The sequence below is a fragment of the Coenobita brevimanus genome, chromosome 7 (assembly GCF_032717465.1).
Source record: "Coenobita brevimanus isolate Jiangsu-jjx chromosome 7, ASM3271746v2, whole genome shotgun sequence".
Classification (NCBI taxonomy): Eukaryota; Metazoa; Arthropoda; class Malacostraca; order Decapoda; family Coenobitidae; genus Coenobita; species Coenobita brevimanus.
Genome location: NC_136960.1, coordinates 32,321,094 through 32,345,409, shown reverse-complemented (window position 1 = coordinate 32,345,409; position 24,316 = coordinate 32,321,094). Strand labels below are relative to the sequence as shown.

Here is a 24,316-nt window from a genome sequence, read left to right as displayed (position 1 = left end):
AAAGAAGTTACTGTAGCTCCCTGCACCAAATACACACCAGCGACCCTGTAAACCACCCACGACACACCATACCGCCATAGCCTACCACCAAGTAGAAAACGCGCACCATACCACCACCATATCCACACCATCACCACACCCCATCTTCACATCATTGCACAACCTGAAAGATCATCACACATCACCATACCAACCAGGATTCACACGCACAAGCACAAAGCTCCACCACATCACTCCACACCATCTCACACTCCTACCTTAACACCCATACCACCACACCACATTACACCAGCACATCATACCACACTACAGAAGCAAATCACACCACCACTCCAGCACACTACCTCACACTAACAACTGTAACACCACACCAGTACACCATACCATATAACCACAGCACAATATAGTAATACACCATATCACCACACCATACTGCACAAGAGAAACCTTACCACCACACCACACTATACTAGCACACCATACGACCACACCACACTACACCAGCACCACCACACCACACTATACCAGTGCACCATACCACCACACTACACTATACCAGTGCACCATACCACCACACCACACTACACCAGCACACCATACCACCACACCACACTACACCAGCACACCATACCACCACACCACACTACACCAGCACACCATACCACCACACCACACTACACCAGCACACCATACCACCACACCACACTACACCAGCACACCATACCACCACACCACACTACACCAGCACGCCATACCACCACACTACACCAGCACACCATACCAACACACCGCACTACACTACACCAGCACAACGTACCACCACACCACACTACACCAGCACATCATACCACCTCACCACACTACACCAGCACGCCATATCATCACACCACACTACACTAGCACATCATACCACCTCACCACAGTACCAGCACACCAAACCTCCACTCCAGGTTACCACGGCACATTAACAACTGTGCCACCACACCACACAAATAAACCAATTACATAACACTAACAACAATACGAACAGAGCACACCACATCACGCCACCACCACACACCACTACACTAAACCACACCATCACTTACTTAGGTGCCGTGAAGCCTGCCCCGTAGCCAGAGTATCGCTAGGACAATACCAGCACGCAGGAGACACACACCACCACCACCACCACCAGCACACACCAGCGAACCTCGGTTGGTCTGCATTGCGGCTGGCAGTTCTCCTTGAGGTGGGGGGAAGGACGGTGCTATTGAAGTACTCTTAGGCACTCACCTTAAACACTACGACAATTAATATCTTAAAGACAAGGTGAAGGTTCGAGTTTGGAATATTTTGGCTTAGAAAGAGGTGCTATTCAAGTGCACTTAGGCAATCAGCTTAAAGACCAAGAAATTGCACAGCTAAAAGGTGGGAAGAAGATTCGCAACTAAAATATTTTGATAAAGTAAAAAATATATGTATAAAGATGGAGGTATTCAAGTAATTTTAGTCACAAGCCACTATAATTTGTACCATAAAAGCTAGGAAAATTTTCCTTGCTTCTTAGTATAATAAAATTTGTGTTTACACACAGAGAAGCACTATTCTCAAACGTCAGGTACCAATATTTATGGCCCTTCACCCCTCTGATCGGGTGAAGTGTACTGTATATTACTTTATACATCACTAGCCTATCTGCAGACAAGCTTTTCCATTTGGAGAATGTAAACATAGTCATAATTAGCCCATGGTTACTACAGATTCTTCCTTAGTTGGATAAAACTGTCAGCAGGTGGGAAGAATAAACCAACAGAATATGTTAATTGACTGAAAGGGTTAATTCTCAGGAGGCGACTCATGGAATTCACTCGGGTAACACAAGACGGTTTTACTAGCCACAGGGAAATCTCCAGACATACGTTAAGAAAAAATAAAGTTACTGACTTGTAAAACTGGGTCACGTAGAAACAAATATATTCAAAAACTTCTGTTCTATATATGATTATTCATCCAAAAACTTCTGCTATATTTATCCGTCTAGAAAATTCTACTCTATTTATGTCTCTAGAAACTTCTGTTCTGCTTATGCATCCAAAGCCTGCTGGTCTATTTTTACATAATATATCTTTTAGAGGCACAGCCTAGGATTAACCATAAATCTTGAATATCAATAAACTATTTGGGTTAGTTTTCTTAATAATTTTTACGTCACTAAATGATTCTGCATTTTGTTCAGCTCCTGCGGTTCACCAAACCAAAATGTTCCATAATAAGTTTATATATATATGTATGCAATACTGTACAATGTTTACTGTGAAATGGCAGTAAGAATCTCTCGGAAACTACATAAAGGCATTATAAAATCTATGGCATTTAAAGAAATCTTGGGGTTCTGTTATAAACGAGGCTGAAAAATATATTCACACAGGAAGGTGCTAATTTGACATTCTTGGACACTGAACGTAAAATTAATCAGAAGTGTTAGCTTGGAATAATTCGGCCGCACAAAAACTATAAATAAAAGAAAATATAAATGTTTGGGTATACTAAGACAGTGAATGTAAGGGCACAGGAATTCTGGGAATAAAAGGAGTAAGCATACAAAAATGTTTTGAGAGAAAGCTTTAATTCTTGGACTAGATTTTCTCGCTCATGCAGAAAAATGCACCCTAAACAAGGTGGTCGAGTTTATGTATATTTGAACAATGAACCTAAAAGAAACGATTTCTAAAAAATATAAATATACAGTGTTTCCGACGCATCACTTTTCATGTTCAGGCTCTGTGTCCCCACCTCCCTCCTACATTTACTATCAAATGCGTGTACAATAAAAATGTGGAGTTAAGGTCTGCCGGGGAACATTCCTCCACCTCCCTCTCCATCCCTACCCCCTACACTCACCATTAAGCAAATGCATCATAAATAAATGTGGAGTTAAGGCCAGCTGGAACACATTCGCCCATCTCCCTCTCCACCTCTACCCCTACACTCACCATCAAGCACGTGCACCATGATAGATGTGGAGTTAAGGCCTGCCGGGGCACATGTATAGCTGCCGATATCTGAAACGCGGGCTGAGGTGATGAGCAGGTGACTGATGGTGGTGGGGCCCTTCTCCACTATCATGGACACTCCACCGCGGCTGCTGCTGTAGCTAATGTTCTGGAGGAGAAGAGGAGTGGGAGAGGTGAATATATCAGTTGAAGTAAGCACTAGCGACAAAAAACAATAGCAGGAAAAGGCAAGGATGGAAAGAGGTGATTATATAGTTAATAAGGACAACAGGAGAGTCAAAAATAGGTTAAAAATAAAGACATAAGAAACGAGAGAGAGAAAGAGGAAAATCACAGACATCCCCTAAGGCAGTTGTTGAAGATGATGAGAAAGGTGACTAAGAGATTAGAAAAAGGGCTACAGGAGAGGGAAAAAGAAAAAAAACGACTTGAAAGAGGAATGACAGAAAATGGGAGATTCGAATGCAAAAAATAAATAGATAAATAAATAAAAAATCGAGATGAGGGAGGAAAGGAGGCTGAAAGATCATACTCATTTCCATAAGGCTAATGGTACAACTGATTAAGTGGGTAGGGGAAAGGGCTAGAGGAAAAGAAACAATCACACCAAAAATGTGCAGTTTAATTTCAGCGCAGATGACTCTATGATACATAATTGGGAAAATTAATAACACCATAGTAACCCCTAATGTTTTCTGCTACGCTCCTTGTTGCTATGACAATGTTATCTTGAAAAACCTTCGCCTGGAGAAATGTTGTGTCCTCTTTACTCCCAGTGAGCTCCGCAGTGTGAAAAAGGAAATGACAGACACAAGGGAAAACGGGTCAGGGAAAAATTGAATGAAGGTGAGATAAAAGACACAAAAACACAAAAAGAAGAATAAAGGAGAAAATCATAAAACACGGGAGAAAATAAGAGAAATGAAAATATACAGAAATATTTAGAAAGGGTGGAAAAAGAAGATAAAAAAGAATCGACGGAAGGATACACAAGTGAAAGAAAAAAAATAAAGAAATGACAGGAGTTCAAAAGTTAATGAAATGTATAAGGAATAAAAATGAACGGCGACAGCTTAGGAGAAACTAAAATAGAATAAGGAAACACAATAACCAAAGGAAGACGAGGCAACTGGGAAACAAATAAAACAAGTGAGACAGAGAGAGAGAGAGAGAGAGACAGACAGACAGACAGACAGAGACAGAGAGAGAACAGAATGACACGGAGTGCGCTTACCTCCGCCAACGCCAATATCATTAAAAAAGATCCGGATCTGGATCCGTGAAAATACAGCGTGGAATACATAGGATGTGGATCCCCCCCCCCCAATTTAATCAATTGTTCCTTGACCCATGTCCCACTCTTCCAGAAAATTTTATTGAAATTCATTGAGAACTTTTGGAGGTATTATGCGGGGTACATAGGATCCGGATCCATATTCAGATCGGCCCCAAATTTTAATCAATTTTTTCATGGTCCGTGGCCCACCCTTTCACAAAATTTTACTGAAACTGATTGAGAACTTTTTGAGATATCGTGTGGACAAACAGACTAACATAGGTGAATGCATAACCTACTCCAACTTCTTTGGCGGAGGGAACGAAAAATGAAATGAAACCGATAAGTAAAGAGAGAAAAGTAATTAAGGATATAACTAAAGGGAATATGAACAACGGAGACGAAAAATGGACTGCGTGCATTTATTGCAACAACCGACATTTGCACGCCTGGCACTGACGTCCAAACCCTCTAAATACATTTTTTTTTTTTTTACGTGTCCGACTCTAGGCAAAGGTTTCAGGGCCTATTTCTCGGGGGTAGTGACTTATCCCAAGGCCTAGTAGTCCTCCAACACCTCCACATGTCATCACTTCGGCGCTAACACCCATCATCCATAATGAATACATGCTAGGGCTGTCTCATACAGGACTAGTGTATTGGTATTAGCGAGGGTATTTTTACGACATGTCGGCGGGTCATCTGGTAGATCAAGAAAGTCTGCTTTTAGAAATTCAAATCCTTAAACTGTTCCCTGTCCCAGCCGGGATCCGATCCTGGGTCCATTAGGACTGCAGGCCGCCGCTCTACCGATTCAGCCACCGCCTCCTAAAGGCAACTGATTCTTAGGGCCGAGGAACACCACCTTCAGTCACTTGAAAATAGACATGGCATCACCCAGTGCTTCACATATGGGCAGAGAAAAAGAAAACGAGGGACAAAGAAAAAAAAAAAAGTTGATCAGCCCCAGTCAATACAGCAGCCTCAGTGGCCTAACCAAGACTTCGCAAACAACAGCATACATCAGCGCGTGAGCTACACCTCCCGTCAGTCTCGTGGGGTGCATAATAAGCACATAAGAATTAAAAGGATAATGAGCCGGAAGAGAAAAAAATGACATCAGTGAAGGAGGCGAAGAGGAGAACAAAAACAGACAAATCAGAAATAAAAACGACAAATATGAAGGTGATGAGAAAAACCGAAGAAAAAATACGAGATTGAAAAGAATAGGAGGAAAAATCGAACGAGAGAGAGAGAGAGAGAGAGAGACACACACACACACACACACACACACACACACACACACACACACCATATTGCAGTTGCTATGATCCAAATCCTGTTAACGCATGTGCCCCATAATCAACGCGTTATTAAGAGTCCAAAGCAGCGTCAACCACACCTCCGTCAGTGTAGAGGTGAGGGAGAGGGGCAGGGAAGCAGGACCAGCACTCAGATAGTATGAGATGGAAAAACAGACGGGAAGGAGAAAAAGATTTGAGGATAAACACGACACGAGAACGAAAAGAAATTAAACTGAGGAATAACAGACAACAACAAAAACAAAAAGAGGACTACACAAGGAAGAAATAATGGAAATTCAGACGAGTAAAAAAAAAAAAAGACAAAAAATGTGAAAACAAAACAAGGAGAAAAACAGAATTATAAAAACCTCGAATAAAATGAGAACTGTAAGACAAAAATAAAAATCAGACAAGAGGAAGGCAGACGATGATACACACACACACACACACACACACACACACACACACACACACACACACACACACACACACACACACACACACTACTCTGGCCTTGCCCCTGTCAAAACACTAGTCTCATTACAGATGAAAAATGATGTTCCCTCAGCTGGATAAATATTCGTTTATAGTAGCCTCAAAAACGGGCATCATCACATGGCCACTTGGGAAAGGGTTATCCAAAGCTGTTTTCTCTTTCCCTTAAATAGTATTGTCCGGACTTAGCCTAAATATAAGACCCAATTGCGTAGACAGGAGCCGAAGATTTAATCTCTCTCTCTCTCTCTCTCTCTCAGCTGCCGGGAGAGAGGCAGAGAACGAAAAATAGTGAATCCTCTTATCTGTGGGAGCGTGTCACGGAAAGAAATGGTGGTGGTAGTGGAGGAAGAGGAAGGAGTTGAGGATTGAGGAAGCAAGGGGAAATGAGAAATGGTAAGAAAAATAAGAAAAGGGGCAGGAAAACAGATATCCACATTTTCAGCTCCTATGACTCACTCTGCTGAACAAAATCGTTCGCTATAAATGCAAAAAATGTCACTGAAATTACACGTTCTATTGGTCGTAGAGGGGGTTGGTGATAGCCAGTACCCTCTTTCAACACAAAATGATCCACAGTTATACGTGGCGAGTGATGAGAAGGAAAGGTGGTTAACTGAATGAACAGAAGACAATGATTGTTTATGTGCGTGTGGATGACAGAATGAGAAGGTGTGTAATGGATGCAAGAGCATACAGAGGTTGGGGGAGTGGACTTTCTGACCACCACTTGGTGGTGGTGAAAGTCAAGGTTAAAATGAAATGGAGGAAGAGAAGAAGGGAAGGACAGGAGGAAGTAGTCCATACATGCAGGGTAGAAAGGTTGCAAAAATGATGGAAAAGAGACAGAATATAAGAGGGAAGTGGAGAGGCGATTGGGTAAATATGATTTGGAGCAGATGGGGGACGTGGAAGGTGAGTGCAAGATATTCACAGAAGAAATCTGCGCAGTATGTGAGGTGGTGTGTGGGGTGACGAGAAGATGAAAGGGTGTGCAAGGAACAGCATGGTGAAATGAAGAGGTGAGAGAGGCTGTGGCGCAAAAGAAGACAGCATATAGTGAGTGGATGAGAAACTGGGGAGTGAAAGAAGCTGAGAGACAGAAGAGACACTTATATAAAGGGAAGAAGAGAGAGGTGAAAAGATTAGTGAGAGAGTACGAAGAGAGTGGATGAGGAATTTAGAGGGAATCTGAGTGTAAAGTGGAGGGAATGTAAGATAATGTTCTGGAAAGAGGTAAAGATATTTAGACGGGGTGATGGAGAAGTAAGCCGGGGAGTGAAAGATAAAAATGATATCTTGCTAGTGGAAGGGGAGAAAAAGTCGGCAGATGGAGAGAACACTTTAAGGAACTGTTGAACATGGAGAATGAAAGTAATGCTAGCATAAGTGACAGGGAATGGCTGGGAGAGGGAGGGAGGTGAGAAGAAAGAAAGGAATCAGTGGGATGGAAGTACTGGAAGCAATGAGGAATGTCAAAATGGGGAAAGCCCAAGGAATTAATGGAGTGTGTGGTGAAATGATGATGCATGGAGGAAAGACAGTAGTAGAATGGATATGGGAGATGTGCAGATTGGCATGGGAGGAAGATAGAGTTCCAGAGGATTGGAAGTCAAGTATAATTATTCCCCTGTACAAAGGAAATGGGGAAAAAGAAATGTGTGGTAATCATAGAGACATTTGTCTTCTTAGTGTACTAGGAAACGTATATGGTAGGATACTTACTGACCGAGTTAGGGAAATAACAGAGGAATTCGTTGGAGGAGAACAGGGTTTTTTTGGGGGGAAGGTATTTGGAGAAATCATATGACTGGGTGGATAGACAAGGAATGTGGAATGTATGAAGGATATATGGAGTAAATGGGAAGTTGTAGAATCCCCTGAAGGGTATGTATGACAGTGCTAAGGCTGCAGTGCGTATGGAAAGTGAACAGAATGAAACTTTCTATCTGAACGTTGGATTGAAACATGGATGTATCATGTCTCCATGGTTGTTCACTCTGCATATGGATGGCGTTATAAGAGATATGATGTAGGGCAGTGGACGTTGGAGCGACCCTAATGAGAGAGAGCAGTGTTTGGAAACTCCCTGTGCTGTTGTTTGCAGATGATACTGTATTGTTAAGTGAAGACAAAGGGGAACTGCAAGGCTTGGTGAATGGGTTTGGGAGTATATGTAAGAAATGGAATCTAAAGGTGAATGTAGAAAAGAGTAAAATTATGGTCTTTGAAAGAAATGAAGTCACTGAATGTACAGTGAAGCTGGGTGAGGAGGAAATGGAAAATGTGAGTGCATTTAAGTACTTGTGTAGTGTGATGCATAAGGATGGAAGTTTAGAGGGTGAAGTGCTTGAAACAGCACAACAGGGAAGAACGTTGCTGGTTCTTTGAAAGCAGTGATAAGGAACAGGGAAGTGTGCAAGGAGTAAAAAAGTCACTGCATGACTGTATTGTGATACTAACTCTAACGTATGGAAATGAAACTTGCACCTTGTTGGAAGGACACAAGTCAAGAGTAAGAGCAGTGGAAATGAGTTATCTGAGAGGAGTATGTGGAGTTACGTAGAGAGACAGACTAACAAATGAGGAAGTGAAAGAGCTCTGTGGTGTGGATGTGATGGAAAGCAGGAGGAGAAATACACTGAGGTGGTCTCGCAATGTGGAGAGGATGGAGGGCGAGAGACTAACAAGGAGTATATGCAAGTGAGGAGGAGAAGGGGGGGGAGAGGGAGGGGGAGGCCGAGGATGAGATGGAGGGATGGAGTGGAGAGGTATATGAGCGAGGGTAGTGTGAGCTGGGAGCAAGGCAATGATGTGGCATTGGACAGGGCGACATGGAGGAGATTTGTTTGTGGCCACCTCTTATGGGATTGAGGCATCTGGAAATAGATAGAGAGATAGAAACTAAAGCGGGTTATGAAGGTCGTTGTGACGGCTGCAAATAACAATATCCGTGGTAAAATATCACCACCTGTAAATGCTGCTACTAGAGAATATTAACCAGATTTTTAAAAGGCAATAATAACATGAGCTATATTAACCTGGGTTCAGTCACACTGTATTATAGAACCGGTCTGGGTTATTGTAATATCACGAAACATTTGGGTAAAAAAATGGTAATAATATGCCTCACTTTTTATCATTATCTGCATCTACCAGCTCTTTTTACCTAGATTAGATTCCAGCAGATACTAAAGAGGAGGTAGTAGTTACTGAGCAGTATGTCCTTTTTTTATGCTCTCACATGTCGCACTGTGGAGATTCTCTTGATGATATGTGCTGAGGTAAATAGTGGTTCAATAGGAGAGTGGTAATCAACAGGTTAGAGGTGTGGCTTACTTGACGCAAGTACATGAGTTCAATCCGAGACTGTATAAAAGAACAGGTTGGCCATTTGATTTTCCTTAAAGTTATACTCTCTTTATCTTCCACAGGACCCACCGACAAGACACAATAACACCTGTGCTAATACCATCACACCAGTCTAAAGTGAGACAACCCAACCATGTTTTCAATGTGCACAGTGGGCATTACACCAGACTGGTAACCTAAGGAATGCAGTACCCGTACCGTATGTAAGAGAATAGTTGGGCCTTAGGAAACAGATTATTACAGCTGCACCCAAACTTGGAAACTTGAGAAGAAGAAAAAAAAATCATTTCCACAAACACATCCTTCCAACGCATCTCCACATGAGCTTGTCATCCTACAGCAATGTTGGACATACTGTAGAGGATAGCCCCACTGCTCAGCCAACTGCTGTCCAGGCTGACCATCCTCCTCCCGCCATACGAAGTAGTTACTTCTCCCCCCACCATACAGAATGAGTTCCAGCCAGTGTGGAATGGTGCCAGGTTTGTGAGAAAAAGGAGCATCATTCCAGTAACCACATGTAACAAATTTCAGATTCTCGCAGAAGTAGAGGAAGAGCCCCACGAGGCACTGGTTGTGGGGGACTCCATCACCTGTGGTCAGTTGGTGGAATTTTGCGGCTGGGCACTCTCTAAATGAAAGCGTTTTTGTATTCCAGGTGCAGGAGTAGATGACATAACAGAGGCTGTCGATGACGTTTTTGAGAATGCGGAAAATGACAGCCTTGTTATCATTCATAAAGGTACCACTGATGTTATGTGAACCCGATCAGAGGAGCTGATGGAGAAGTATAGAAAGATGATTTGACGCTACAAGGAGAAAACTAACCATATTTCAGTTTCACGCATACTCCCAAGGATTAATGCAGGGAATGCCTTCTTCAGCAGAGCTTTTAGTATAAATAAGAGTCAAGTCACTTTGCTTACAGGAAGGAGTTCAGTTCATCGACATGTGGAACCAATTTTATGAACAGCAAAGACTGTTTGCAAATGATGGACTACACTTGAATGCCATTGGTACTGCCCATCTCTGTTGTTTGCTTAATGATGCCATAAGTTCTTTCTGGAGGAAAAACAAGCACCACGGGAGGCAAATGTAGATGTCATACGATCCGATAAATCAATAAATAATGGAAGCTCCTCTCATCGGAAAGGAAAAAACACTAGAGCTGTCCTTGTAAATGTGCATAGTCTATGTAATAAATTTTCTGATTTAGAGGCCTCTGTCTTTACCAAAGATTATGATGTAACTAGTGTAACAGAATTGTGGCTAAATACTGAGCAGAGAGATTTTCTAGCAGAGTTTAGTTTACTAGGTTATCACATTTTCAGTGGTGAAAGAATGAACAGAACAAGGGGTGGAGTGTTGTTATATACCCTCTCAGGCACAGTCACGCGAATCCCGTTGCATGTGGTTTGGTAGAAACACAGTCACGCGAATCGCGTTCCTAACCAGAAAAAATGCAATCAAAAGAAAAGTTTTCGATCGATTTGCATCAAATATTGGTGCGTTTTAGTGTGTGCTTCTCTCTTCCAAGGTAAGCATTTGGCAACAATGTGACTGCTTTGATGAGACAATGCATAGTAGAAATATCTCAGTATCTCACGACCTGCCGGGCAGGAGAGTAGCGCAGCTCTCAGTGTCCCTTTAAACCCGCCATTTTCCCCCTCCCACCCGAGGCAGAAGCCATTATTGAAATATTGTGATTGTAGTGTTTTTTACTATAATGTGAAGTGATTGTGTCTGTGGAACACAGATATATTGTCTGTAAATCATTGGGGCCCATTATCAGCAGTTAAGCCTACAGGCAGGAGTGTGATTTATTATAACGGGGTTTCCACTCTGCTTCACCCTGCCCGTAAATGATGTGAGTATTTTACCTTTATATAGTGAAGCCAGTACTTATATTTGTGAAACATATAGTGCCTGGATTGGTGAAATAACTGACCTACCATAGCAAGCATTATCACTGCCATAGAGATATGCAACAGTCGCTAAGGAAATAGGCGGTCACATACCCCACAGAGTCGGGAATAATAAAGGAGGTTGAGATGGAATCATGTGATAGTGTTTTATATTGCATATGGTCTAGTGTGAAATATACATATAAAATAGTGCAGTGAGTGTTCACATAGAAATATTTCATGCACTGACTTACTTAGCTAAAACACAGTGCAAGTGTCAGAGACAAGAAATATGCCACAGCCACATATACATACATATGTCATGCAGCGAATGTTCGTGGAGAAATCTATTGTGTGCACTGCATGTGTTTTAGGCAAACTGTATTGCAAGGAGAGAAGAAAATGCCCCACAGCCACAGACACACACACATGCACACACACTCACCCACACCCACATCCACCCACACACACACACACACACACACACACACACACACACACACACACACACACACTCTCACATGCTCACTCACTACATAACTCCTCATCTTCAAGCTACTGCCAGCATCTCAACACCTCTGGAGGAAGTGAGTTATCCACAGTTTGTTGATTTGTATATTGACCTATTTTTACAGTTCAATATTTTTTACACAAGTAATGTTTTTTACATACACACATGTGAGATGAAAGAAAGTTCAGATTCAGTATCAGTACCTAGCACAAAGACTAGTGGTCATGTTGAGTTTCTGAGAGTACTATCAAAAACGTTATGATATTTTACATGTGTACTTTGAGTAAAAATAGAAAATAATAAAACTTAATGAGCGAAAATATGTAGGCGTGGGTGAGGCAGGGAAAGAATGTTTATTATCTCGCGTGCGGGTGAGGAGGAGTATTCTATGTTTGTCGTCCAATTACTCCAAAATTATTGGCCTTGTCAATTTCCCATTAGAACCTTGATAACGAGCAGTAAATTCTACGTATAATCAGTATCAGAATATAAGCCTTTGGGAGCATTTTTTTGTAGGAAAAGGCGGGGGAACAGACTCTGTTTTTTTCCTCACTTGAGGTAAAAGTTGAAAGCACTTGGAGGAATAATCACACATGGTCGGCTATTTACTTGAAAACTATTAGACGTATCGATTTCCTGTAAGAACCATGATAAAGAGCAGTGAATTCTATGTATGTTCATTATCAGAATATAAGCCTTTGGGAGCATTTTTTTGTAGGAAAAGGCAGGGGAACAGACTAAGTTTTTTTTCATTGCTTGAGGTACAAGTCTAAAGCACTTGGAGGAATAATCTCACTTGGTCGGCCAATTACTCAAAAACTATTGGACGTATTGATTTCCAGTAAGAACCATGATAAAGAGTGCTAAATTCTACATATGTACAAGACATAACAGTGTAAAATCTATGATAAGAATTCGTTGTTACGTAGGCGGGAATATATCATATGCTGTGCGCGCATCATGAAAGTGACGCACAGATGTGAGTTCCCCGTTGTTTTTGACGATTTACTTGAAAACTATAAGGCCTATCGAAACCAAACGTGCTCATTTGAAAGCTCGTGAAATTCTGCATAATATTATGCAATAAAAACATAAGGTGAGTGAGAAAAGTTCGTAATAAAAGCTCCATGAATTGTTTCCAAAAATGGCTTTCAGTTTTTGGCTATTTTCTTGAGAAGTATATATCGTATCACAACCGAATTTGTATTTTTAGAAAGCCGATGAAATTCTCTATCAAAACTGCTAATAACATTTTCCTGCATGATGGAAAGCTTTAAAATGGTGATGTTGGGAAGTGAAATTGACGTAGCGAAATGTCTATTCAGGGCTGCCTAATGTTATTTTATTCATGTTTTCCTTTTTTTTTGTGGTGCTTATCAACTAGAACAAACATTGATGAATAAAATGATAGGGGTTTCATGACAGTATATTGATGTTTGGGTGGCGAAAATAAGGCGAGAATACGTGTTATTTACTGTGCATGGGCAGCTGGGCCGGGCGGCCTTGCAGAAAAAATCATGCGCCAAACTTACCAACACTTATCATGCGCGAGAGGGTTAAATGTGGATATCATCCAAGCAAAATTACCAAGCCATGTATTGAAAACATTGACACTATTTATATTCAGCTTAGAAATGAATCTTTTCATAAATTCTATCTATTGCCAGATGACTCAATCCCGTTTGGGGTGGCCACAAACAAATCGCCTCCACGTCGCCCTGTCTCCCGCCATTTCACTGCCCTGCTCCCAACTCACAGCCCCCTATCTCATATACCTCTCCACCCCATCCCTCCACCTCATCCTCGGCCTCCTCCTCCCTCTTCCCCCCTCCACCTCACTCACATACACTCTCTTCGTCAGTCTTTCACCCTCCATCCTCTCCACATGGCCAAGCCACCTCAGTGTGTTCCTCATAACGCTTCCTATCACATCCACATCCACACCACAATGCTCCTTTATATCCTCATTCATCAGCCTGTCTCTCCATGTGACTCCACAGGATCCTCTTAAATAACTCATTTCCACTGCTCTCACTCTTGACTTGTGTCCTTCCAACAACGCCAAGCTTCACTTCCATACTTTAGAGTTGGTATCACAATACTGTCATGCAGTAACTTTTTCAACTTCCATGCTCACTTCCCTGTTTCTTAACACTGCTTTCAAAGAACCAGCAACCTTTCTTCCCTGTTGTACCCTTTCAAGCACTTCACCCTCCAAACCTCCATCCTTACTCATCACACTACCCAAGTACTTAAACGTACTCACATTTTCCAATTCCTCACCATCCAACCTCACAGTACATTCACTGACTTCACCTCTCTCAAAGACCATCACTTTACTCTTCCCTACATTCACCTTTAGATTCCGTTTCTTACACACTCTCCCAAACTCATCCACCAAGCCTTGCAGCTCCCCTTTGTCTTCACTCAACAACACAGTATCATCTGCAAACAACAGTACAGGGAGTTTCCAAACACTATCCTCTCTCACCAGGGCCACTCCAACATCCACTACCCTACCTTGTACCTCTTTTATTACCCCATCCATGTACAGATTGAACAACCATGGAGACATGACACATCCCTGTTTCAACCCAACCTTCAAAGAGAAAAATTCACTTAGTTCACCATCCACACGCACTGCAGCCTTAGCACCATCATACATACTCTTCACAACATTCAACAACTTCCCATCTACTCCGTATATTCTTAATACTTTTCACAATCCTTGTCTATCCACCTTGTCATATGCTTTCTCCAAATCCATGAAAGCCGCATACATAAAAAAAAATCACTGTGACTGCATTTTTGAAGATTCGTGGGTAAAAATTGGCAGGCATGAATGCTAACTGTTCCTCTACCATCCCCCAGGCTGCCAAGGCCATACACTCACTGTCTTCCCTCCCTCACGCTCGCTCTGCCTCACTCTGCCTGTGTGCCTCACCCAGTGCTGTACATACGAGGTGAAGGCATTTTGTTAATATTTTCACGTAAATGTAAGTTGTAAATATTTTTTGTAAGTCTAAGGACTATATACTGAAGTCAAGTTGTAAATACCTTCTTGTAAGTGCCAGAACTGTACATAATGAAGTCAGGTTGTACCTATCTTCAAGTAAGTGTAAGATAATGCATTCGCAGTGAGAAAGACATGCAAATTGTGATAGATATTGAAGTTATATGTGATTAGAAAAGTGTACTAAACATTGCTATACCTTCCCAGCATAAATACCTGAGTATACTTTACATAGAAAACGGCTTTCTCTCAGCTACGTAGTGAGTGTGAGAGAGCGGATATACCTGTATATGATTATGCAGGACTCAATAAAACCAATTTCTGAGCTTTGGTGAGCATTTTAATGGTGAAATTCGTTGTTTTCACATCAAAATCTATCATTTTAGCCAATAATAAAAAAAGGTCGAAAAATGGCCGGCACAGAGACTACCCATAGTGCTAAAAATAGCCGGCACATGGCGGGTTAATTTACCAGTTCCAAAATGGGGAGAAACCCTATTCTCATAAACAGGGTTAGACCTATATAAAAACTTGCAGGAAAGTTCTTTGTATCAATTTGTAAATTATCCGACATGTGAAGCTAACATCCTAGATCTTGTCTTAGCCACATCAGAAGACGTAGTGAGTAATGTTACTGTAGGAAAAGAGTTTAGTACAAGTGATCATCGTATAGTTACATTTAACATTAAATTCAGTGAAGACAGTGTCAAGGCCAGCTGCGGAACGTGTCTGACTTTAAGAGAGCAAATTTTAAGAAATTAAAGGCAACTGCAGGTGCAGGTAACTGGCATCCCATTGTTGAAACTTTAGATATCAATGATGCATGGATTTTTTTTTTACAGAAACTCTCAACAGTGCCGTCAGGATGTGTATTCCAGTGCGCAACAGAATGCCTGGCAAAAATTCTAAACCCAAATGGTGGAACTCCGACATTAAGCATTGTCTAGAAGCAAAAAATCTTGCATATAAGAATTATAATACCACAATGAGTCAAAATGATGAAAATGAATATGATGCCCTTCGACAAAAAGTAAAAAAATTAATTAAATGCAGCAAGAAAAACCTTGAGTCACATATTGCAAGTATCAGTAAATCAAATCCCAAAGAATTTTTCAGTTACAAAAGAAGCAAAAAGATAAAAACTCCATCAATCAGTCCCTCAACCCCTAACCGCCGGCTGACGTGTATAGCCATCATGATTTTGGGTGTGGAACAACGCCGGTTGACGTATATAGCCGCAAGCATCTTCCCACCACCCTTTGAAATTTAACTTATCCTTACTCATCGACGGGACCACCTGGAGATGTGGGGATACTTTTATTAGAAAGAGGAAGAGTTGATGAGTCTAATGTATCTTTAATTTTTTCTCTAGCTGTTATAGTTTGGCAGTTATTAGGGTTTGAAATAAAGGTATTTTTTCTGATACGGATATCCCCCGTAGGGAGGAGTTTGTGACATCGGAAAAACCCCGGTGTGTAGGGGGTAATCACAGATAACGGAGAACACACTGATGATGAAACTATGATGGTGAAAATTCTTTACACTTTCTTCGCGTCAGTATTTACAACAGAAAATATACATACGATTCCTACTGTTTCCCCCATTCCAACAGAAGAGGGCAACATAATCACTGACATTACAGTTAACGATCACGACATACTGCTTGCAATAAACAATTTAAAAGAGAATAAAGCACCAGGACCAGATAAAATATCGCCACGTGTATTGAAGGAACTACAGAATGAAATATCAAAGCCTATATCTGAACTTTTTAACTTATCACTTAGGAGCAGTAAGGTGCCACATGAATGGAAGCTTGCTAACGTAACCCCAATATTCAAAAAAGGCAACAGAGCCCAACCAGAAAACTACCACCCAGTTAGTTTAACATCGGTGGTTTGCAATTTGCTTGAAACTATTATCAGAGACAAGTTTGTGAAACACCTAGAAACAACCAATTTCATAAAAGATTTGCATCATGGTTTTCGTAATAATCGTTCTTGCCTCACGAATCTGCTGGACTTTTTCAATGATATATTGAACATGTACGACAAGACTAAATCTGCTGATGTGGTCTACCTCGATTTTCAAAAGGCTTATGACAAAGCTCCACACAAAAGTCTCCTTCAGAAGCTAAAGGCACATGGTTTCAGCGGCAGTGTTCTAGAGTGGGTAGAAGACTGGCTCACCAGATGAAAGCAAAGAGTTGTAATAAATGGAAAAGAGTCAGACTGGATAATGTTACAAGTGGAGTGCTGCAGGGTTCAGTGTTAGGTCCTATTCTTTTCTTAATATATGTAAATGATACTGACGAAGGATTGTGTTGTAAGATTTCAAAATTTGCTGATGATACTAAAATAGGTAATAGAGCAAATACAGCACTGCAAAGGCAGGCAATTCAGAGAGATCTTGATCAACTGTTTAAATGGCCTCAAGTTTGGCAAATGGATTTCAATATTAATAATCGCAAAGTGCTAAACATTGGCAGTAAAAATGTAAGAGCAAGTTATAGCATGAATAATGTCCAACTTGATAAGGTAAACCATGAAAAAAGACTTAGGAGGCAGGCAATTCAGAGAGATCTTGATCGACTGTTTAACTGGCCCCAAGTTTGGCAAATGGAATTCAATACTAATAACTGCAAAGTGCTAAACATTGGCAGTAAAAATGTAAGAGCAAGTTATAGCATGAATAATGTCAACTTGATAAGGTAAACCATGAAAAAGACTTAGGAGTTATAATAACAAACGATTTGAAACCAAGCAAACAATGTACAGAAGCTGTGAAAAAAGCCAATAAATTTATTGGATTCATAGGCAGAGCATTTGAATGTAAATCAGATAATATCGTCCTCACTTTGTATAATTCCTTAGTATACCTGCACTTGGAGTATTGCGTTTATGTTTGGCCACCGTATTATAAAAAGGATATGGGAAAACTTGAAAGAGTGCAGAGAAGGATAACAAAGATGATTCCTAGATTGAGTAATAAACTATATGAGGAACATTTAGAAGCCTTGAATCTCTTTACCCTAACAAAACGGAGGATAGAAGGAGATTTAATTCAAGTATTCAAAATATTCAAAGAACATGATAACATGGCTGTCGATAAATACATCACAGTTGATCACTCGAATTATACTAGAGGCAATGGGCAGAAAATAATTGGCAAACGATTCGAGTCGCATGAAGCTAAACATTTCTTCTTCAATAGAGTTGTAAATATATGGAATAAATTGCCCTATTTTGTAGTAAATTTTAATACAGTACAAACCTTTAAATGTCACCTGGATAAGTATTTGTCGTCTGACCCCCAGCTTAATATGTTTACTCCTGAAAAAAACACTTGTGTATGTATATTATTTTATCTTATTTTATTTCTTTACAGCCTGGATCAATTTATTAAATGCAAATATAGTATATGCACAGACTAGGATATGCACAGATAGCCCTGAGTTAACTGTCACTACTCATACTTTCGACCTGTGATGGGCTGTGAATCACTGAGGGTCCCTGTTAGTTAAGTGGCCACCATCGGGATTTTTTTTATTGTACCAGGGGTCACTGCTTCAGGAGGTGACTTGTGCGCTTGTCCCGCATGGAAAAGTTCCTAGTCTCAGTGGAATGAATGGAACTAGGGCCTGATTGAATGCTGCCTAGCTTAATAGCACCAGGCAAAGCTGCCACACCACCCTGGAACATCCACACTGTGTACAGTGCAATTTCCATGCTGTGTTCTCAGACGTCCCGGCAACTCAACATACCGTATATAGTGACATGCATTAGTTACTTATTTATTCGATTATTCATTTTACTTTACTACTCTCTCTTTCAGGTTATTCATACGGGTAGCTTATAGATAATGTATTACAGAATGTAGCTTTTCCTTTTCGGTCTTTTCTATTGTTGTGACCCAGTCCCCACGTTGCCACAGGCTCCAACAGCAGTAATACAGTATAGGAAGGACATTGCCCGGTGAATTGAACTTCCTATGGTCAGCCTTTAGGTGTGCAGTGCGCAAGATCAGCTGAAGCGAAAATAAAAACTGGCTCCTGAAAGTTCTCTGTCTTTATTTTCCAAATAATTCCACTTAATGATTTTTAACTTCACTCAACTTTTCTCATAAGCATTGGAGCTATAAACACTTTACCAAATGCTATTACACTTAATACTCGAATACACTTTACTGTTATTAGACATAATCCTTGCTAACACCTCACTTATTACACAAGTACTGAAAATAATCTTCACTGACAGTAATTACACTTAACACACTTCATTGTACATAACACTCTAAATCATTTACCATACGAACTTAAACTACATAATATAACAAACAATCACTTATATAAAACATTATAAAGAAAAAGAGCACAAAAATTAATGCATCACTTACGAAATAACCATGCTCACAAACAGCAGGCAAATTGGGAACTCTGACTGGTACCGATGCCGGAACTAGCTACCGTAAATATCTGGAAACGTCGAGAAAGATCTCGGCTACCTAACTGGCAAATCCCCTTTCATAACACTACCCCCTCCCTACTTCTTTGTCATCGCGACAAAGCTAAACAGTATATACAAACATAAACCTTAATCTTAATGAAACATCTAACTATACACAAAATAATCCTTCAACTTATCAGGTCTTCTTCTGTACCGCTTTCGATGATGTCCTTCATCCTCCACACAGTCCACTCCTCCTGGAAGGTCCCGGTCCTCTTCTTGATTTGCTTCTTCTCTTGAGGAACTGTCACCATCCTTCTGCACTTCAGCTCCTTGGTCCTCCTTAACATCCTCTGCTGCAGGTGAGAAAATTCCTCAGAGATGTCCCAGCTGAATTGTTCTGGCCCAAGGTACTGCCACAGACAGTTCACGTGTACCACTGTTGGGCGAGACTTCCTGCCTCCCCGAATCCGATATGTTACGGCTGATAGGCGGTCCAACACAGTGCAAGGCCCATCCCATGGGCTCTGCAACTTTGGTGACTGTCCCTTCTTTTGCTGAGGATTGTATAACCAAACATGGTCACCATCCCTGAAGCTCACCTCACTTGCCTTGGCATCATATTTGCACTTCATTATCTCTCCTGAGAACTTGAGGGCTCCTCGCACTTGATGATGTACCTCAGCCATCCTTTCCTGAAGGTGTTTCGCATACCCGGTGATGTCTAAAGGCAGCTCTTCACCAGGTGGTCTTCCCATTAACAAGTCAACAGGTAAGCGTAACTCGTGGCCCAACATCAGTTTTGCAGGAGTGTAGCCAGTAGACTCATGGGATGCAGACCGATATGCCATCTGGTACCAATCCGTTTGTCCATCTACGCAGTACTTGGCCAGTTCTTGTCCCAGGATCCAGATGAATTTCTCCACCATCCCATCTGACTGTGGCCTTAGTGGGGTCGTCCTGGTCTTCTTGATCCCCAATAACTTGCAGCACTCACTGAACACAGCACTCTCAGAATTTCTATCCTGGTCTGAATGTAGCTCTTGTGGCATCCCAAAACAAGAGAAAAACTGATCATGCAACACCTGAGCAACAGTCGCAGCCTCTTGATCGGGGATGGCATAGGCTTCTGGCCACTTTGTGAAGTAGTCCATGGCGACACATATATACTGGATTCCTCTCTCAGTGTGTGGCAAATGTCCAGCAATGTCCACCACGACTCTTTCCATCGGTGCACCCAATGGTACAGCTGGAGAGAGGTGCAACCACTTTTCTTGGGTCCCTTCTTGGCACAGCACACATCACAGACCCGACACCACTCTTCAACATCCTGACACATGTCAATCCAGTAGAACCTCTGCTGCATCCGGCTTAAAGTTTTCTTCACTCCCAGGTGCCCAGTAGTGATCTGGTTATTGGACTCATCCAAGATCTCCGACCTCATCTTCTTCGGAACCACGAGTTGCCAAAACTTGTTAAGGCCTTCGGCTGTCTCCCACTGACGCTCCTGTAGTCCTTGTTCAAGCAAAGAAGGTCCCACTGACTCCAGTAGCTCTTGGTCGCAGGGCTTAACCTGGAAACTTCTTCTCAAGATGGTCGCACTGTACTCTGCTACAGCCACTCTAGCACTGGCTGTAAATCTGCATCCTCCATCTGCATCCTCTTCAGGTCTTCATCTGATGCTTGCCTTGTCATTGAAGTACGACTGCATTTCTTACTGTGATCTTCCTTTTCACTACACTACTGGTGCTCTGTATCACAAGGCTGACGACTCAGGCTGTCAGCATTGCCATGTACCCGCCCAGGACGGTGTTGCACCCCAAAAACTCCTGAAAGTTATCAGTGTTTGCTGGATCACTAAATAGCATGAGGTCACTACTTGCTCAGAGTTGGTGTACCTTTCTTTAAAAAATTCCTATCGGGATTATTACCCATGCATAAAGCATTACACCAGTATTATTTTCGTATTAGATATTTTCCTGATGCTCTAAACGAGATTTACTCAGAAAAGTTCTCCATAGAGTTTACAAAAAGCCATTAAAGCCTATTGTGTGTTTTTGCATTCAGCACATTTGTAGCAAGTGTTATGAATATCAGTTGTTGGAATAATTTATCATACAGTATCCAAAGATCATAATCTTTCATTTGGCAAATTCTGACATGATTCTATCCATTATACACTTATTAATAGTAAGAATTGTATCGCTGACATCTTACATGGCCGAGATCAGCGACCCAAATTTTTAAAGGCATGGTATTCCTCTTGCTTTGAGAAAACGTCTCATTTCTGCTACAATCTTTTTTTCCACATATATTTTAGCTGCGCAGTCGACCACGGCACTATATATTCTGGATTTATCGGCTGATTTCAAAAGGCACGAGCATCAGGTGTGGTGTATACACATCATCAGCGCCACCCTGGGCCCCTAGCAGCGGGCACACAAACTACCCCACGCTAGCCCACGAGAAGGCGCCTCCATATGAGCTCAGTGGGTTCACATGATCTTCGATTGTTTAAGTACCATATTTCCTTCATTTGCTATGTAATATACAATTTATTATAACTGTTTACCATTTTTCCTTGTAAATGTACATTCACCACTTAAAATCATGATAGTGATCAATACTCAGGCAACATTATACTCGCATGTAGGCTGTCCCTAAACTGAGATGGATGCAACCTTCAGTTTCTATTACATTTTTATAAAAAAACATTTTTTCTTCAGGATTATATGTAGATAAATCAATAAATATCCTATTTTCAGTAAAGTAATAAAAAATTTTTATAACAGAGGGTAATTCAAATTGACCACACTTTTGAACTTGACATTAAGTTATCTGGCGAGCAGTGGCATCTTTGTCCAGTTTGTGTGGGCTCCCATTGTGCTGGTCTAGCTTCCCGAGCTAGCATGTCAGTTGTCCTTCTGGATTCTTCAGCGTTTTCAGCCACTTGGGTGCTGCATGGTCCATCCTGATGATGAAGTTTGACCTGTATAGGTAGGGATGGAAGAAATCAAAGCACTTCATCACTGCCAAGAGCTCCTTAGGGGTCACACAGTAGTTCAGCTCTTGTGGGCTGAGCTTCTTGCTGTAATATGCAACCACATACTCCTTGTCATGCTTCTTCTGTGACAGGACTCCACCAATACCATGGTCACTAGCATCACAGTCCAAGATTAATAGCTGATTCTGGTCTGGGTATGGCAATACTGGAGAGCTTGCCAATGCATGATTGAGTTCATCAAAGGTTTTGTGTGTCTCTGCTGTCCATGCAAACTTCTGCCTTTTTCCCAACAGCTTGTGAAGAAGTACAGCTATTGTTGCAAAGTCTTTGACAAAACGCTGATTGTTGATGCACAAGCCCAGAAAACTCCATAGCCCTCTCACACAAGTTGGAACTGGCCAGTTTTCCACAGCTGCCACCTTCTCTGGGTCAGTATGGACGCCGCTTTCACCTACAATGTGTCCCAGGTACTCTACTTCCTTCTGAAATAAGTAGCATTTCTTGGGGTTCAGCTTGAGGTGCGCTGTGTGGATCCTGTTCAACACCTCCTATAATCTCTCCAGTTCCTGGTCGAAAGTCCGTCCAAACACAATTACATTGTCCAGATAGATCAAAGCTGTCTGCCAGTGCAGGCCTTCATGTACACGGTCCATGAGGCATTCAAAAGTAGCTGGGGGCATTGCATAGGCCAAATGGCATCACTTTGCACTGCCATAAACCCCGCCCATAAGAAAAGCCTGTCTTCTCTTAGTCCTTTGTCACGAATCAGTTCGCGACATTTCCCTTTTGTGAGAAGCCACGAACTATTAGTGGAAAACTCACTGTGTATCGCTCAGTTAACCGTTTCTCTCTCCATTTCGGAGTATACTTTTCAAAACATTCGTCACCGTTTTCAAAAAGTGACCGATTTAATGCACGTCACTAAGTGCGCTACTGAGCGATACAATTGTTTCTTTATCGTTTGCCTCTGCTTCCCTCAACCGTTAGCCACGCCTTGCGTCCTGCCCATACAATGTATTTGAATTCAGTCCAGTTGTTGCTGCGACGGAGAGAGGTCCTGTGTTAGCAGTGTGAGGTCATCTAGTACCCAAACTCCACAGTTCTTCAGTACTTCCATCCTAGTTCAGCTTGGGTGATACGCAGCATTCATCGACTATAGTATTTCCTTTGTGTATTTCCTAGTTTTAAGAGTTTAGTTAAGGTTTTTTTCCTAGGCGTAAGTATTTAGCTATTGCGTGAGTGAGTGAGCGAGTGCGTCTCATTTAATTTGATTTGAATTGTAACGTTAAATTTATTTTGTGATTAATAAATTTAACAGTTCCTTTTTTGAGCTCAATGTAAAGTAAAATCGTGTTTCATTTAATCCAAATTAAGCTTATTTTCCATATAGCTCCTAGCTTGCATAAACGTTTGCTTTCATAACTGGTACTTAGACCAGTCTTGTTGTATTAACGTAAAATCCGTTGTGCCATAGGAGTTAAGCATCAGCAAGGACCTGATTATTGTTATTAGTATTAGTTATTTATTGTCAAGGGTGAAGTAACTTTCTCCAGAGGCTAACAGTACAGTAATTCAGCAATTGTGAGTAATTAGTCTCTGCTGTGTACTGTGGAGAAAGTTTATAAATTCTCGTTCTCAGAGAGTCGTGCGAAGAAGCAGCGTAAAGTAATCATTGCTTGATGTAGCAAGACAATCATTGTCTCTGCTCTTCAATATTATTGAATATTATTATCAATTTAAATAATATTTAACCATTTATTTTAAAATTGCTATGTTATTATAAAAACCCCGTGACAATTGGCGACCTCATTCCAGGATATTAACTCCTAGCTCTAAAGCTATTCACGAGATAGTGCTCACTCATTCATATTTAGGTATTTATCATTAAAGTTTATAGACACAAGTTTACTGGTGTTTACCGTTAATTTAGCAAGTGAATTTTGCTTTATCAGTCCATAGAGTACTTAACTCTAGTTTATTTTTGGTAACGCCAGAC

General features: G+C 41.2%; 1 protein-coding gene across 1 annotated transcript in view; it reads right to left on the bottom strand.

Moving 5' to 3' along the window:
* Positions 1–1,088: 1,088 nt before the first annotated feature.
* LOC145404268 (zwei Ig domain protein zig-8-like) overlaps positions 1,089–24,316 on the bottom strand; it is a 108,865-nt gene continuing 85,637 nt past the window's right edge. The window contains exons 6-7 of the mRNA XM_080275792.1: positions 2,976–3,144; positions 1,089–1,225 (exon numbers count right to left, since the gene is read on the bottom strand). Coding sequence (XP_080131918.1) covers positions 1,089–1,225; positions 2,976–3,144 — 306 coding nt within the window. The remainder of the gene's footprint in view (positions 1,226–2,975; positions 3,145–24,316) is intronic.